This window comes from Corvus brachyrhynchos, unplaced genomic scaffold (assembly GCF_000691975.1).
Source record: "Corvus brachyrhynchos isolate BGI_N302 unplaced genomic scaffold, ASM69197v1 scaffold26, whole genome shotgun sequence".
NCBI lineage: Eukaryota > Metazoa > Chordata > Aves > Passeriformes > Corvidae > Corvus > Corvus brachyrhynchos.
Window position 1 is genome coordinate 5,751,122 of NW_008239324.1, and position 13,866 is coordinate 5,764,987.

At 40.6% G+C, this 13,866-nt stretch overlaps 1 protein-coding gene across 1 annotated transcript in view; it reads right to left on the reverse strand.

The window, feature by feature from the left end:
- Positions 1-13,390, reverse strand: part of GLG1 (golgi glycoprotein 1) — a 46,025-nt gene extending 32,635 nt beyond the window's left edge. The window contains exons 1-4 of the mRNA XM_017740992.1: positions 13,317-13,390; positions 10,523-10,609; positions 6,814-7,029; positions 7-135 (exon numbers count right to left, since the gene is read on the reverse strand). Of these exons, the coding sequence (XP_017596481.1) occupies positions 7-135; positions 6,814-6,921 (237 nt within the window). The 5' untranslated portion in view covers positions 6,922-7,029; positions 10,523-10,609; positions 13,317-13,390. The remainder of the gene's footprint in view (positions 1-6; positions 136-6,813; positions 7,030-10,522; positions 10,610-13,316) is intronic.
- Between the last annotated feature and the right edge of the window lie 476 nt (positions 13,391-13,866).

Sequence of the window (13,866 nt, forward strand, 5' to 3'; positions counted from 1 at the left end):
GGAAGAGAGTTCAGCTACACGAAGAATTGCCTTCTTACACTGATCAGAAACCTGGATTCGAGGATCAGTCTCCTCTGCCTCTTTTACCAGGCCTTTTTCCAGGCATGCCACCACCTCTCCTTGCGAGTGAGCATCCTATAGGAGAACAAGACATCTGTAACCAAGCTTTTACATAATCAAGTGATCTGTGATTCTGGCTAAGTACCACATTAATTAAGCAACAAATTGTCTACATATAGACTTCCCAACATTTAGCCTAAACCACATTTAAATTCAGAGGAGGCAACAATTAAGACCTGTACTGACCACACTTCATACATCACCATCCCACTGACAGTCACCATGAAATCCCTCCCTCCAATGCTCTGGGCTTGTTTTAATGTGACTTAATGAGATTATCACTACTTAGTCACACTGCTCAGAGCAGTTTACCAAAACAGCCAAATTATCTTTAATCTGACACAGCTTTCTTGGCACCATGGCAACAGCAAGGAACAGCATCACATTAAGAAGATACTTGGAGAGAGAAAAATCATAGTTTTGTCATGCCTTCAGTTTGGGTGGTGAAAATTCATGATGCAAAAAAGGCCACAAAGGAGCTTTGACTAATGTAGGCTTCTGAATGCTAATTCCCTTACCAAGAGAATAAAAAATTGCAAAGCATTCAACAGTAGACAGAGGTCTCGGACAAAGCAGTTCTGGCCCAGTGCTGTGCACCACATCCACTGTTCTGCAGGCCTGGAGACAACCTTGGACTGTGAGCAGCAACTGCCACTGAACATAGAAAGCCCGTGCTTTGTTTGAAAGCCTGGAAGAGGCAGGACAAAGCTCAGCAAAGCTCCACTTAGTTTCCTATATCCTCTTTATGTGCTTAGAAAGAGAACCGTGCTCTCTATCTCTGTAGAAGGTCTGGGTCCCCAAATGGACTCTACTGGTATAGACTTCTCAAGGCTGCTGCAAGGTTTTCATGTGAAGGCCACCTTAATTTATGCTGCTCTGCTGCGAAAGGATATTGCCACTAAACTTAGGCTGTCTGAGTATGCAACAAGGCATGCACGTTCACATTCAGCTGAATCACCCAGCCTGGCATTTGCAGTCACCATTTAGGAGCCATCCCTTCAGCTTGCTCTGTCAAGCAGATCATCCACTGCTGTTACAGGAGCATGAGTAAGAGAGCAGTCTCCATAAAACATGTCCATGACTACTCAAAGCCATGCAACTCTCCCAAATCTTTTTCTTCTGACATGTCTCCTTACACAGGCAGCCTTCGATTCCTGTCTTAATTCTGCTACACTTGGAGCACAGGCAGAATTTGGTTGATTACTTGTTAACTTGTAAACACAACCCAGAAACATCATCAGTTTAAAAGGGCTAAAAGAAGTTTTCCCCTACCAAAAAAAAACCCAAACCAAAAATCAAACGAAAGCAGAAAACCCAAAACCCACACTCCCCAAAATTCCTTTTTTTGGTTTGCTCCTTTCTTTGAGTGAGAACTGGCCAATTCCATATGCTGAGTAGGTATCTTTGAAGAAATATAATTATACATCAACAGTCCCTTTAGGACTGAACCTCAAATCTGGATTCTGAGGAATACTACTTAGAAGTACATTTGCCACATCACTTAAAATTGCCATTTATCCATAACCACATCAAAAACAAACACTGTTCTGCAAACCCTCATGGTCAGTCACAGGTAGCAATTACAGCTGAGAAGATGTCACGTGTGAATGATTGAAAACAACCATTTTAAGCTCCTCCGGCACATTTTTGCTCCTGCCCAAGTCAAGTTGCAGCTGGGAGGCAAGGCAGACCAAGGTTATTTTCACTCACCTGCAGCTTTCCTTTGCAAGCCAGCAAGGAGGGCACAAGGCAAGCTTTTCCTGCTAGGAAAATCAGAAGTTTCCTGGTTTATTGCAGTGTGGGTTTAGATTCCTGGTCAGTGTCATATTACATATGTAAGTAAACCCTATTTTTAATAGGAAATCTGGAAAGCAGGTTTCCATATGCTGGATGTTGAACGTTTGCTGTTACACTTTAGGGATACAACATGAAATGGCTCATTTATTGCATTTCTTTGCTAATAGTGTTTTCACATTTGGGCAGATCATCCTGAAGTGCTGGCTACTCTGCTGCCCTGTGTTAGAGCAATATTGAAACATGGCAGACTCAACAGAAACACACAAACGAACCCATCTGGCTCCTGAAACATGCCCTTTCCTCCAACTATCAAGCATTTACACGCCTCCTTGTGGTACCCTTAATGTTCCTGTCCCCACATGACACTGTTTGGAAGATTTACTGGCCTAATCTGGGGTTCATTTTCAGGCAGATCAGGTCCCTACAGTGCTAGTGCTGACTAGTTCAGCAATTTTAAGGAGAGCCTGACTTCATTTCCTCAAAAGCGCACGAAGGCACCCACACTACTGCCAAACAGAGCATGGGACTCTACAAACATGGTTTAGAGAAATATCACTTCAAGTTTTAATTACAGCGTAACACCTACTGTATTTAATATTGTACAATCTCTTATTGCAGACTGGAAGCGAAAACAAATGTGTGTACAGCTGCACTCAACCATCCTGTTCTAAAGCAGCTGGCAGTGAAGGCTCCTTCCGAGGATGGCAGCACAATTTTGACACACACTGGTGGTACCTGCATCACTACCCAGCTCTACACCACAACAGCTGCCTGTTCCCACCTGCATTCCATGTGCCAACAGTCCCGCACGGTCAGCTCAGCTTCAGAGGCACCAAAGTCAAGGGTCATCATCCCACAGCAGGAGCTCTCCCAGTCCTGCTCCAGCACCAGCTACCTGGTGTGTGCAAGGGGGAAATACCTGCTGCAGCTCTGCTGTGGAATGAATCCCAAAAAAAGATTTCCTCTATCCAGCACCCATTGTCAGAAAACCTCCATAGCAGTTGAAAACCTCTAAGTTCACTCCAAAAGTCAGGACTAGTGCAAAACAGCTGCCTGTTGACAAAGTCTAGGCCTCATTTCTCTGTAGCAACACACTGAAATACAAGAGATTAAATATAAAAACCATATATGGTTCTTGGAACATAGCTTCACCACCACTATCAAGCTTTAAATGGAGGATTTTAACTGAAAGTATTGCAAATATCTGTAAAACATACTAGATAATTACCTAGTCTGGAGAATCTTGAAACTCTTCATAGCTTTATTAAAGGATATACCTAGATCCACAAAGGATACAAGTAGCTTTCCAGTACTGTCCCACAGCACTTTGAGCCACAGAGGAATGGAACTTAGTTCTAAATGTGCCCAAGCAAATCCCCTTCAGCACAACACTCTGCGAGATTTTAATCCTATGACTAAAATTCAAACTCCAGGCATGCAGCTTTAGGCCAAAACAGAATTTTAAAAACATTGGGTTTACTATTCATTTTCCATTAGACATTTTACTTTCCCCCCAGTATAGCTTAGGCTTTGCAACTATTGGGGTTTTTTTGGTCATTTATCAGAAGTTTCCCGGAAAGGATATTATCCTGTCTGAAACCTGACATGCCTCAAGTACACATCTGTTCCAGCTGCAGCCTATCAGAGAGAAGCTAGAAAAGTGATCAAAAGAGAATGAAGAGTAAAAAGAAGCAGCAGGCAGAAGGGTAAAATATAACCTGTCTCATCAGCACAGCACCCTGCACTGGACAATTGTGGAAACCTGCTGGAGCCAGAGCAGCCAGGCTATGGAAAACCAGTCAGCAGATCAACTGGGAGCTCCAGTTCAGGTTTCCACCTGGCTAACCCACACACCAGGGATGCTGGGATGCCTCTCAGATTAGCTAATTCCCAATACTTCAGATGATAGGACACTGCATAATACTACACATACGCTGCTATACTAGTACACTGAGTAAACAAAGACTGAGCTGAATGTTATAATCTCTTCCCATTTAGACTCAGTTTCTCCTGTGTCCAGTACTTTTGTGAAACTAAGGAAAGAGAGCAACTGTACTGGAAGCATTTAGAGGTAAAAAACAAAAACAAAACCAAGAAAACAATGGTGTTTTAAGGTGTCTTCCTTTAGGAAAAATACTGTTATCTGATAAAGTACTGCAAGAGATGTGCAATTGACACTTATGCAGCCTTCATTATGGCAAATAATCAACTACAGCTTGGACATCATAGCCAAATAGCACCCTGGCAACTAGACACTACCCGCTAGAGTTTGATACAATCCTGGACCCAACCAGGATTAGGAAAATAGCTCATTTCAGTCAGCAGCTGAAGAAAAGCTCCACTGCAATTACCCATTTCAATTTCAAATTAGATCCCTATTGCATGAAGATAAAACAACTTTTAAATACCAGGAGACCAAATTCATTATGAAACACAACATCCAACTGGAGAGGTGACTGAAATTACTTTTAAATGTTTCTCCACTAGCTGGAAAAAGACAAAGACACCCCCCCCCCCCCACACCTCCACAACACAGGCATGTTAGAAAACCTAATGCTTTCACATGACACATCTACAGCCTTTCTGCTACATACAGCAAAATGAAGTCTAGGGTCAGATCAAGACTTCTAAGCTGAACTTTACTGCTCTTACAAAGCAGAAACCCAACTACAAATGTGTGAAAAGAAAGCACAGAAACCACCACATCAGAAGCAACACACTCAGCAAGAACAGAATTCAATTAGGAACTATTGAGCAAGTTGAAACAAAAGGAAGTATAGAAAAGGAACGTGGTTAGCTAGCAGAGAAGCTTCAAAGGGCAGTGTAATTCCAGATGATCAACTTAAGTGCCTTTCACAGTTAAAAATGCCAGCTTATCCCAGTTACTCTGATGAAGCTATCATACTGCAATCTACTAGCTGCCTGATGTAGATGGAGTTCATGGTCTAGCTGTGCTTATTTCCATAAAAAAAGAGAGAAAGAACCTCTTCCCCCATCTTCCTCCTCAGGTGTCCAGGTCCTATTTATTAAATTCACAGTTACCTTCAGTCATACAAAAAGGTAATGACTGTTTCTCTACAGGTAAGCTCTCAGGAGCTACAGCACGGAAATAAAACCTTAACCAGCATCTGATGGGAGCAAATTAGATTTCTCTGAAGCAGCAAAGGGATAGAACAGAACACTGACAAAAGAAATGCTTGCATAGCCATTTATAGCTGTTTCCATAGCAGTATAGGGTACTTCAGTTGCTCCAAGTGCCAAGGATGACAGCATAACAAAAGATATATGACAGGCTGCAACGCTTTCACAAACCAAGGCACAATATTCTGGGTTGGGTACCAAGAAAGCGAGGAATATGCCTAAGCCATAGTAAAACCCATGGAAGTTTGGTTAGTGACCACTTTGCTAGCCCACAGAAACTTGGTGACCCAAAGTTTCCCTCTCTTTGGTGCCTTGTGACCTCAGCAGCCCAGCCATCCTCCCCCTTCACCCGCCTGAACCGATCAACATGGCAGGTTGTGCACAGTTACACACACACAGGCCTGCCCACATTGGCTTCACTCCTACCATATGAGATTTGGTTTATGCTTACAAAATCCCCTCTGCTGCATCCCTTCAGTGCTACCGTAAATATTTGACTTTATTTAAATTTGGTCAAGCCACAGGTAATATGCAGACCTGACACACAGGATGCATGTTACACTTCTGATTCTATACTGATTGTTAAAAGCAGTTTTTCATTCTCATTTCATGAGGTCTTTCAGCCCAGTATTACAAGAGAGCCTTTACTTTATGGAGAAAGCAAGTTACTCAGCTGTTAGCAGTCTGAACCTATAGTGCATCCAAGTTCCTCCCACTTCTACGGTTGCTTTTGTTCTTGTTTCCAGAAATGAGTCCTCATTTTTGTACTTTCTGTGGCTCAGCTAAGTCTTCTGGAATACACTAGAACTTAAATTTAACACACTAGCTGCTTATAGCTGTGAATATCTCAAACAACTAGGAAAGCTTCTTTTTTAACCAAAAACTGTGTATCTTATTGCAAACCCTTTCATTAACAGCTCATTTATGAGACTGTTATAAGCATAAAAGCTGTAATTCAAAAAACACTGTAAAAAGTTGATAGGCTAATTTTAACTTTAACCCTAAACATAAAAACTTAGAGAAAAGTCACTCATTCCTGCAGCACTACGTAACTGCTGCCTGCCTTAGCTATGCTGAAGCAGGCAGGGAAAGACAATCCCTTGAAAACAACCCCACATCTAGTCACTATAAACTGTTCATTGCATCAACTTCTGCTTAAGTCTCACATAGCAAAAGAACACCGATTTAGTAAAACCAGGACAGTATTGGCAAGTCTGAACTACTAAAATGTGACACCACATACCCTGTGCCCTTCAACTGATTTTTTAGGGGCAGAGGAAAGGAGAAGCAAACAGATAAATGGTGTTGATCCAGTCTATCAACTAGAGCCTGAGAAAGCAGAAAGGGTTATAGCACAGGCATCATCACCTTGATAACCTTCCTGCCAGACCCAACCAGACTGTGAAATAAGCCAGGCAATAGGCATGCTTAAATCTATTGTTTGGATTCACTGTACTGAGTCAAGCTTGAGAGTACCTCATCAAAGAGACAACTACCTGCCAGATCACCTGTAGTGGTGTGTGGAAAGACAAATGAAAGTCTCTGCATAGTCGTTCCTCTCAGAGAAACGAATGCATGTTTATTAAAAAGGAACTGCAAACAATCAGGACATCACCCTATTCAGACAGATGAGATACACCACGTATTTTCTCAGTTGCAAGCAGGACAGTAATACTACTGCAGAGCCTCCACATCCGTTTCCTGAAGTGAATGACTTTTACAAGTCTATTGACAACCTACATGTTTTCTGGATACCTTTTCTCCAGGTCGAATGCTGCCACATTTCAGGAGATTGATGTCAGCTTTGCAGTCATCCATGAAGCCACAGATCAAGCGATAATCGCTGAAGATAATGGCTGTCATTTTAGTGATGTACTGATGGCACTGGTATTCAGTGATGTTGCCTCTGTGATCCACCAAACATGACACCAGGAACCCTTTACCAACTGGTTCATCTGCACACTCCTTTATCTGTTAAAAAAAAAAAAAAAAGAAAGAAAAAAAAGAAAATTACAGCGGCTGCAGCTATTCAATTTAACCTTATAAGAAAATCCTCAAAGAAACTTGCATCTGTAGCTTCAAAATCTGCTAGCAAAGAAACCCTCTAGGCTTTAGTTTGATTTTCAGTAAGTCAGAATAATTGAAAATATTTCAGAAATGAGAAATCTCATGTGTGCCAGCATGCAAAAAAAGCAAACACAGCGACCTTGAGGATTATAAACTCTATTGCTCAATAATCGTCTTTTATAATTACACTGAACCCCTGCAATCAAGTAGACTTGTAGGAAAAATGCTAGTTTGACAAACCTTTATTTAGAACACTGAGCATATTACATCTCTAAATCATACTTAGACCCCCATTAGCCACCTGACCTCACACAATATAAGATTTTGGTCAGAAGTGAGACTGATTCAAAAGTCAACACTATTTATGGAACTGTTTATAACTTGCTGGGAGATGAAAAATATTATAAAGGAAAATCCTCATCAAATTCTTTTCTATGAGGCTCTTGCATGAACTGATTGTTGGTACTAAAACCATTTTACTCAGTAGTCTAAAAAAAGTAAAAATCACTGCTAACCAAAGCTGAAAGCTGTGCAGGGATTGGAAAAGCAGCGTACAAGAACAGACAGGTCCCCAGTATAAATCACAGCCTGCACTGCTCAGGGAAGCAGACAGTCAGGCCAAACCCTCCACCTCTGGAAGTAAAAGATGCAGGCAGTTTTGACAGTGTCTTTCCAAGGGAAGGGGAAAACATGGTTACTTATCAGTTAAGGATGGTCCCTGGAGGAATCTTTCAATAGAAGCAGTGCAATGCTCCAAGGAGCACCAAGACTACACAACTCTTTAACCCTGGCAAGCCCATGTTGAAATACTTGCCCAGTTCTGGTGGCCCCTGCTCAGGAGTGTACTGAAAATCGCAGCCATAACGCTGCAGAAAGAACTCCTGGCAGGCAGACGCTTAAGTTCAGAGCTGACAGGTTTGCAAGGAATAGATACAGGTTTGCAATGGGCTGACTTGATTACATCAAAGATTTGTCCCTGTAAAAATACTGAAGGGCTCATCAATCTCAAGGAAGATCTATGGCAATCAATAATTCTGGCAGTTTCAGATAACAAGCAAGGGCAGCGCTAAGGGAACAGGCAGGAAACCATTTTATCGGTTCTCAAATACCAAGTAGGAATATTTATATTGGAAATTTTAAAAAATGGAGAGCTGTCTCTAGGAAGATATATTCTAATTCAAACAAGAATAACTCAGGGCACCCTATGACAGACTCACACAGGTCAGACTAGATGAATAAAACAGATCTCTGCCTCAGCTTATGAGACCATTACTTTCCGTGTAACAAATAAAAAATTCAACATTTTAAACATCATTATTTGAAGGCAGATGTAGGGTGGTGAAATATTTTATATTTACTCTAAATAGCTACTAGAAAAACATTTACTAAGGTCAATGTAATTGTTACAGATAAGGTATAAAATACATTTCAAAGTGAAAACACATAGGACCCTTGTAGGGTGAACAGGACAGAGCTGAGCAAGTGCTCTCTGAGAAAGCTGCATCTTTGGTTTGGCCCTACTTCAGCTCAAGTACCGTGAGCCAAACCAGCACACAACGGCAACATGCTGTTTTTGGAAGAGTTTGGCTTTGGAAACAGCCCCAGAGCTCCACAGCCTGAGCCACTGAACTGCAGAAAAGACCAAGCAATCATGTTATTGCCAGGCCACTTCTGAAGCAACCACCGTTATCTGGTGGCCAACTATAATTCTAGGTTAAAGCTCTTGCCAGAACTTATAAAAACCACAACAGCTGAGAAGAAAAGAAATTGAAATTTGAAACTGTATTTAGGTGATAAAATTAAAGGTGCACTTTTCAGAACATACCCATACCCAGTTGGGTCAGTCACCATTTCCCAAATGACTTTTTCTAGGAATTGCTCTTCTAGTTTTATTTTGTTCTGAGTGCAAAGCAATACTTTAAACAGAGCTCATTCAACCAGCAAAAAGTCACCTATACCTGTTAGTGGAAATTTAAGGAATAGGTTAATAGTGGGAATATGAATAGGTTGATACTATATGTGAGGAGTATATGCCCACTATATATCTGTTTTAAAGAGTTTTGTAGAAGTACCTTTAAAAAAATGTTAGTGGAATGGTTTATGCACCTGTCTCAGTATTAAACACCAGAAGATCAAACATGAGATTATTATTCCTTATCTAACCTTTTTCTTTAACTAAACACCACTCATCAAATGGCAAAATTCTAAAATTATGTACACTCTTCCTACTGCTTTTAAACATCATATCCCAGATTTAGAGGGCATCATTTACAGCAATGCCAGACTGCCACTGTATAAAAATGGTAATTAAACAGACTATTAAAAGAGCGTTTTCAAGAATGCCTTGGTTGTAAAAATTCTGCAGCAGCCATATGACATAAACCAGAAAAACACGATCTCTTCTATGATCGCAAAAAAGCGGGATTCAACAGATTTGGCAGTGCTTGCTTTTGGGAGTTACCAAACTCCAACTGCAACACAATCCTTTGATGCAAGCTGTCTTCCTTCCACTGCTTCATCTTCTAGCCTTCTTTTAATAAGTATTTTTCTGTTCTCTCCTTACACTAAACAATTTACACCAGAGCAGACAATGTTTTTTTAAAAGGCAAGTTTATGGCTAGGTCACATTATACTGGCAAATATACAAATAATGTTTTTGAAAGCATGGCTTAGTGACTGAATTAAGTCAGCTGAAGCCTGTACAGCTGCAGAGAACCTTGCTTCCACTGCTTCCCTGAAGTCTAGCTGAAAACCACCATAAACAGAGGAAGAGACCTCAGCTCAGCTAGCTCCCCCATGAGCACACAGCCTCAAGAGCTCGAGCATGAGCACAAGGAAAGAAACGATTGATCAAGTCATCTTTGAAGCTGGACCAAGGTGTGTGGATGCCTGAGATACAGAGCACTAACTCCTAGTGCAACCTAAAAAAAGGAAGTTCCTAACATAGTCTCCTTGGAGTAACCACCCTTTGAAACTTGAAAAAAACCTCAAGTTGATTATCATTTGGTATCTGTGTGCTTATGCGTTCTGCTAGCAAGACACAGTCCAAAACCAGCCTTACGTTAAATTCAGCAGAACCCCCACTACAACACTACTCTTACAAATGTCAAACACATGATATAAAGAGGGGACAAATCCAATTCACAACAGATTTCTGACAAAAGGTCTGGTAGGAGCTGGTGGGTTGTTAGCTCAGCATTTCTTTCTCCCATCCCTTTGCCTGGTACCACTAAGGTACCTGGCTTCTTCAGCAAGGAGATTGAACTAATTACAGCTAGAAATTAGGTATATGAGACTAGAGCTTCCCCAAATCACTATTCACATATTAATTCACTGTCACATAGAAATGGAAAAGCCTCAATGCCACAAGAGCAGCCATGCCTTCCTCCTGGCTTACCTCAGCAATAGTGGACTTGCAGACTTCTCTGGCCACGGATTCAAACTTTGGATCTGTAGTCAGGTTCAGCTTGTAGTTCCACAAGAGCTATAGAGAAAGCATTTGTAAAAAGGGAGTTTAAGAGCCTTCCATAGAGAATAACAAACATTTTGCTTCAGAAAACAATGAAACATCATTTGTATCCAATCTGTATCATCATCCTTCTACAGTGCAATGATCAATAAAAAGTCTCCTTGACAACAACTTTGTCCCTTCATTTCTGCAATAATTTTCACATACTGAACAAATTCAGGCTGTCAGAAATCTCTCTGCAAGGTCATGAGCTGACTCATTAAAGGCAAATATAACAAATGAAGAATATTTCATAACTGAAAGGATAAAACAATGAAAGGTTTAACTTGCTACCTGCTGCATATTTAGCAACGCCTTTAGCCCACCACACCTTTCTGTGCCATGGTGTGCCTGCCTGATGCAAGTGATCTAAACAAATTAAATCCTCAATATGAGCATATTTCATGCTGAAAACCTTATAAAAACCTACCAAAAAGGGCAGGAGATAAAGCAGCTTGATCCTTCTGTGAGGGCTGCGACCAGACAACTTTTTGGATGCAGATATACTTCAAACCTACAGGAGGTTCTCTCCTGCTAAGCATACGATACATTAGAGCTTAGACTGCAAAATGCCTCTGTAAGGACAACTGTTCTTCCAGGAGCCAGCAATGAGCTCATGAACGAGACTCAATGCACAGGGTCATTGTGCAAGAATCAGTCTCGGGCAAGTCACACCCTGCAGATATATACACACATCCCAGTTGTCCTCCTGAGGCACCATAAAATGAAAATACAGGGTAGGGTCATGAAACCTCAGCAAATTAATAGCTGAAGTGTTGCCTGATTGCTCTATTAGCTCATCTGTTTTTCTAGGAACTTAAGTTGCATTTAAACATTTTTCACTAACTTAAAGATTAAGAAGTTTTAAAAATCCATATTAAAAACTCTGCCTTCATGACAAATTAATATCAGAAAGATAAAATTTGGTCAAACTTTTATTTTGACATTTCAATTGTACACAAAACAGTGGGAAAACATAATCACATGCTCTACACAAGGAAAGCAGTTTCACATTCGCTGCAGGAAGGTGGAAGCACAGACAGAGAATCAAAATCAGAATCAGCATAACTGCATCACCTTCCACACCTCTTACGGTTTTGGAGCTGTGAAAAGTTAAAAAAGGAGGTGATGGGAAACTAGGGTGTTACAGAGAGAGTAAATTGTAAACATGAGGTTTAATAGATAAAAGTGAATGAACTGGGAACCTGTCCTTGTAAAGAGCGCTGTAAGGTCTCTCCCAGGCAGAACTGGAAGTACAAGAATGAGGACACAAGATGAGAATACATCTCTACATTTGTAATCTCACACTTTGGAGAGTCTCAAAACGAGATGCTCTCCAAATGAACCTTCCCACAAACAGAAAGAAGGTTAAACTTGCAGCTTAAAACTCCTGACTTTAGCACTAGGCAGTATTTTCCAGGGAATGATCAGCAATTGTACTGCAGAGAGAGACAAAGGAAACGTGGACATGAGACAACCTCTCTGTGGTCTAGTTTTTTATCACCTCCCTTCAATTTCTGCCTGGGAAAATGAGACTTTGCCCACAGCTCCTATTTGTGAATGGCTTCCATAATCCACATCCACCCAACATTTGCCATCACTTAATCCAGCAGAAGAAAGATCCAACTTTGATTTCTAGAATTCTCAATTTCTTCTTCATTCAGGTAATTTTTGCTGGCACATTTAAATGTCAGGCAGATACATTTTAATTACTGGAGTTTTCTCTTTTTCAAAAAGACTTAAACAAAAACATGTTGTGCCCTTCATCTGATCCAACCCTGCACAACAGAGAATTACAGCTGCCAACGAAGTCAGGCAGTGCTAAAGGTTAATTTATAAACACAGTTGGAAATTACTAGCTGTACAGCATGGCCGGGTTTCATTTCTGGAATATATCTTCCAATAATAAAGCAAAATACAGCTTCTCAAGCATCCAAAATCAAGACTGTCATTGAGGCATGCACTTGTCTGTCTGTGTTCAGGGCTAACTGAGCAATTAAGGATCTTGATATGGTATATGCTGACAGAATACAAATGAGAAAAACCAAAAGAAACTAATACCAACCTTAGAAATGAATTTTTTTTCTCCTTTTTTTTTTTTTGAGACTCCTGGGATTTGAAGAGTCACTTTGACAGCCCAAAAACTGGCTAATAGCTTGCTCACTGTTAAACACAGTGCTGAGAGGAAATCTGTTCTAAAACCAGCCAAGTGTCTCAAACTGCCTCTAAATATCACACCCCCACAGCATTTTCCAAGCGAGTCTAAGAATTTAGCAGCTGTGAAAGTAATACAGAAGGTGTCAACAGCTGAAATTAAGAGTTTAAATTCAGTACTGCTCACATCTTTCCCAAAAGGAACACATCACATTGCTCCCAGTAAATCACGGGAACCACCCCCCAATTACGAAACAGAAAAGACGTCTGCTATCCTCCCCTGATAAAGAAACAGTTTATAAAGTTCTTAAATATGTTCCACTCCGAAGTCTCCATTAAGACCAATGTGGTTATACTAGGTTAAAGAAGTCACCTTCTGTTCTTCCTCCAAAGGCCAGTCCAGAAACCCAAATGTGTCTTGATTAATAGCCTTTGCAAAGCACCAAACAATGCAAAATACCTCAGGTTCACAAGGGATGGGAGGTGCAAATGCCATAGCTAGAGACTGAATAAACAAAGCAATACTTACATGATTGCAGTCTGAAGAGATTTCATTATCTGGCTGAAAGGAGAAAGAAAAGGAGTGTCAGTTTACTACCGATGTAATGCATTTAACAGAGAAGAGTCTAAACTTTTGAAACTAAAATACTGTCAACTCCTTTCCACTGTAATAAACAACTTCACACAACTGACAGGAAATTTTAAAATCTGCATCACAAGAGTGATGACACCTAATTACCAAAAAACGAACAGGTACTTTAGACATTATGCTGTATTAACAGAACAAACAGCACAAGAGTAGCTGCATTTATGTACACACTGCAAAAACATAATGAATGCACTGACATCTGCCACAATTGCCCAAACTAGGAAGGCAAAAAAGCACCTGTGGGAAAACAAAGACATAGGAGCAGAATTTTAAAGAAAAATTAGTTTGGTGCATACAACTGAAGGAGAAAGGTAGGACTCACTCCCCTCCCCCAGACTGAAATGTTCGTATTCCCCATTTGAGAAGTAACATCTTTTCTTTCAGCTGTACATAAAAGGGCTAGTTCAAAGCAACCCCAAGATTTATACTT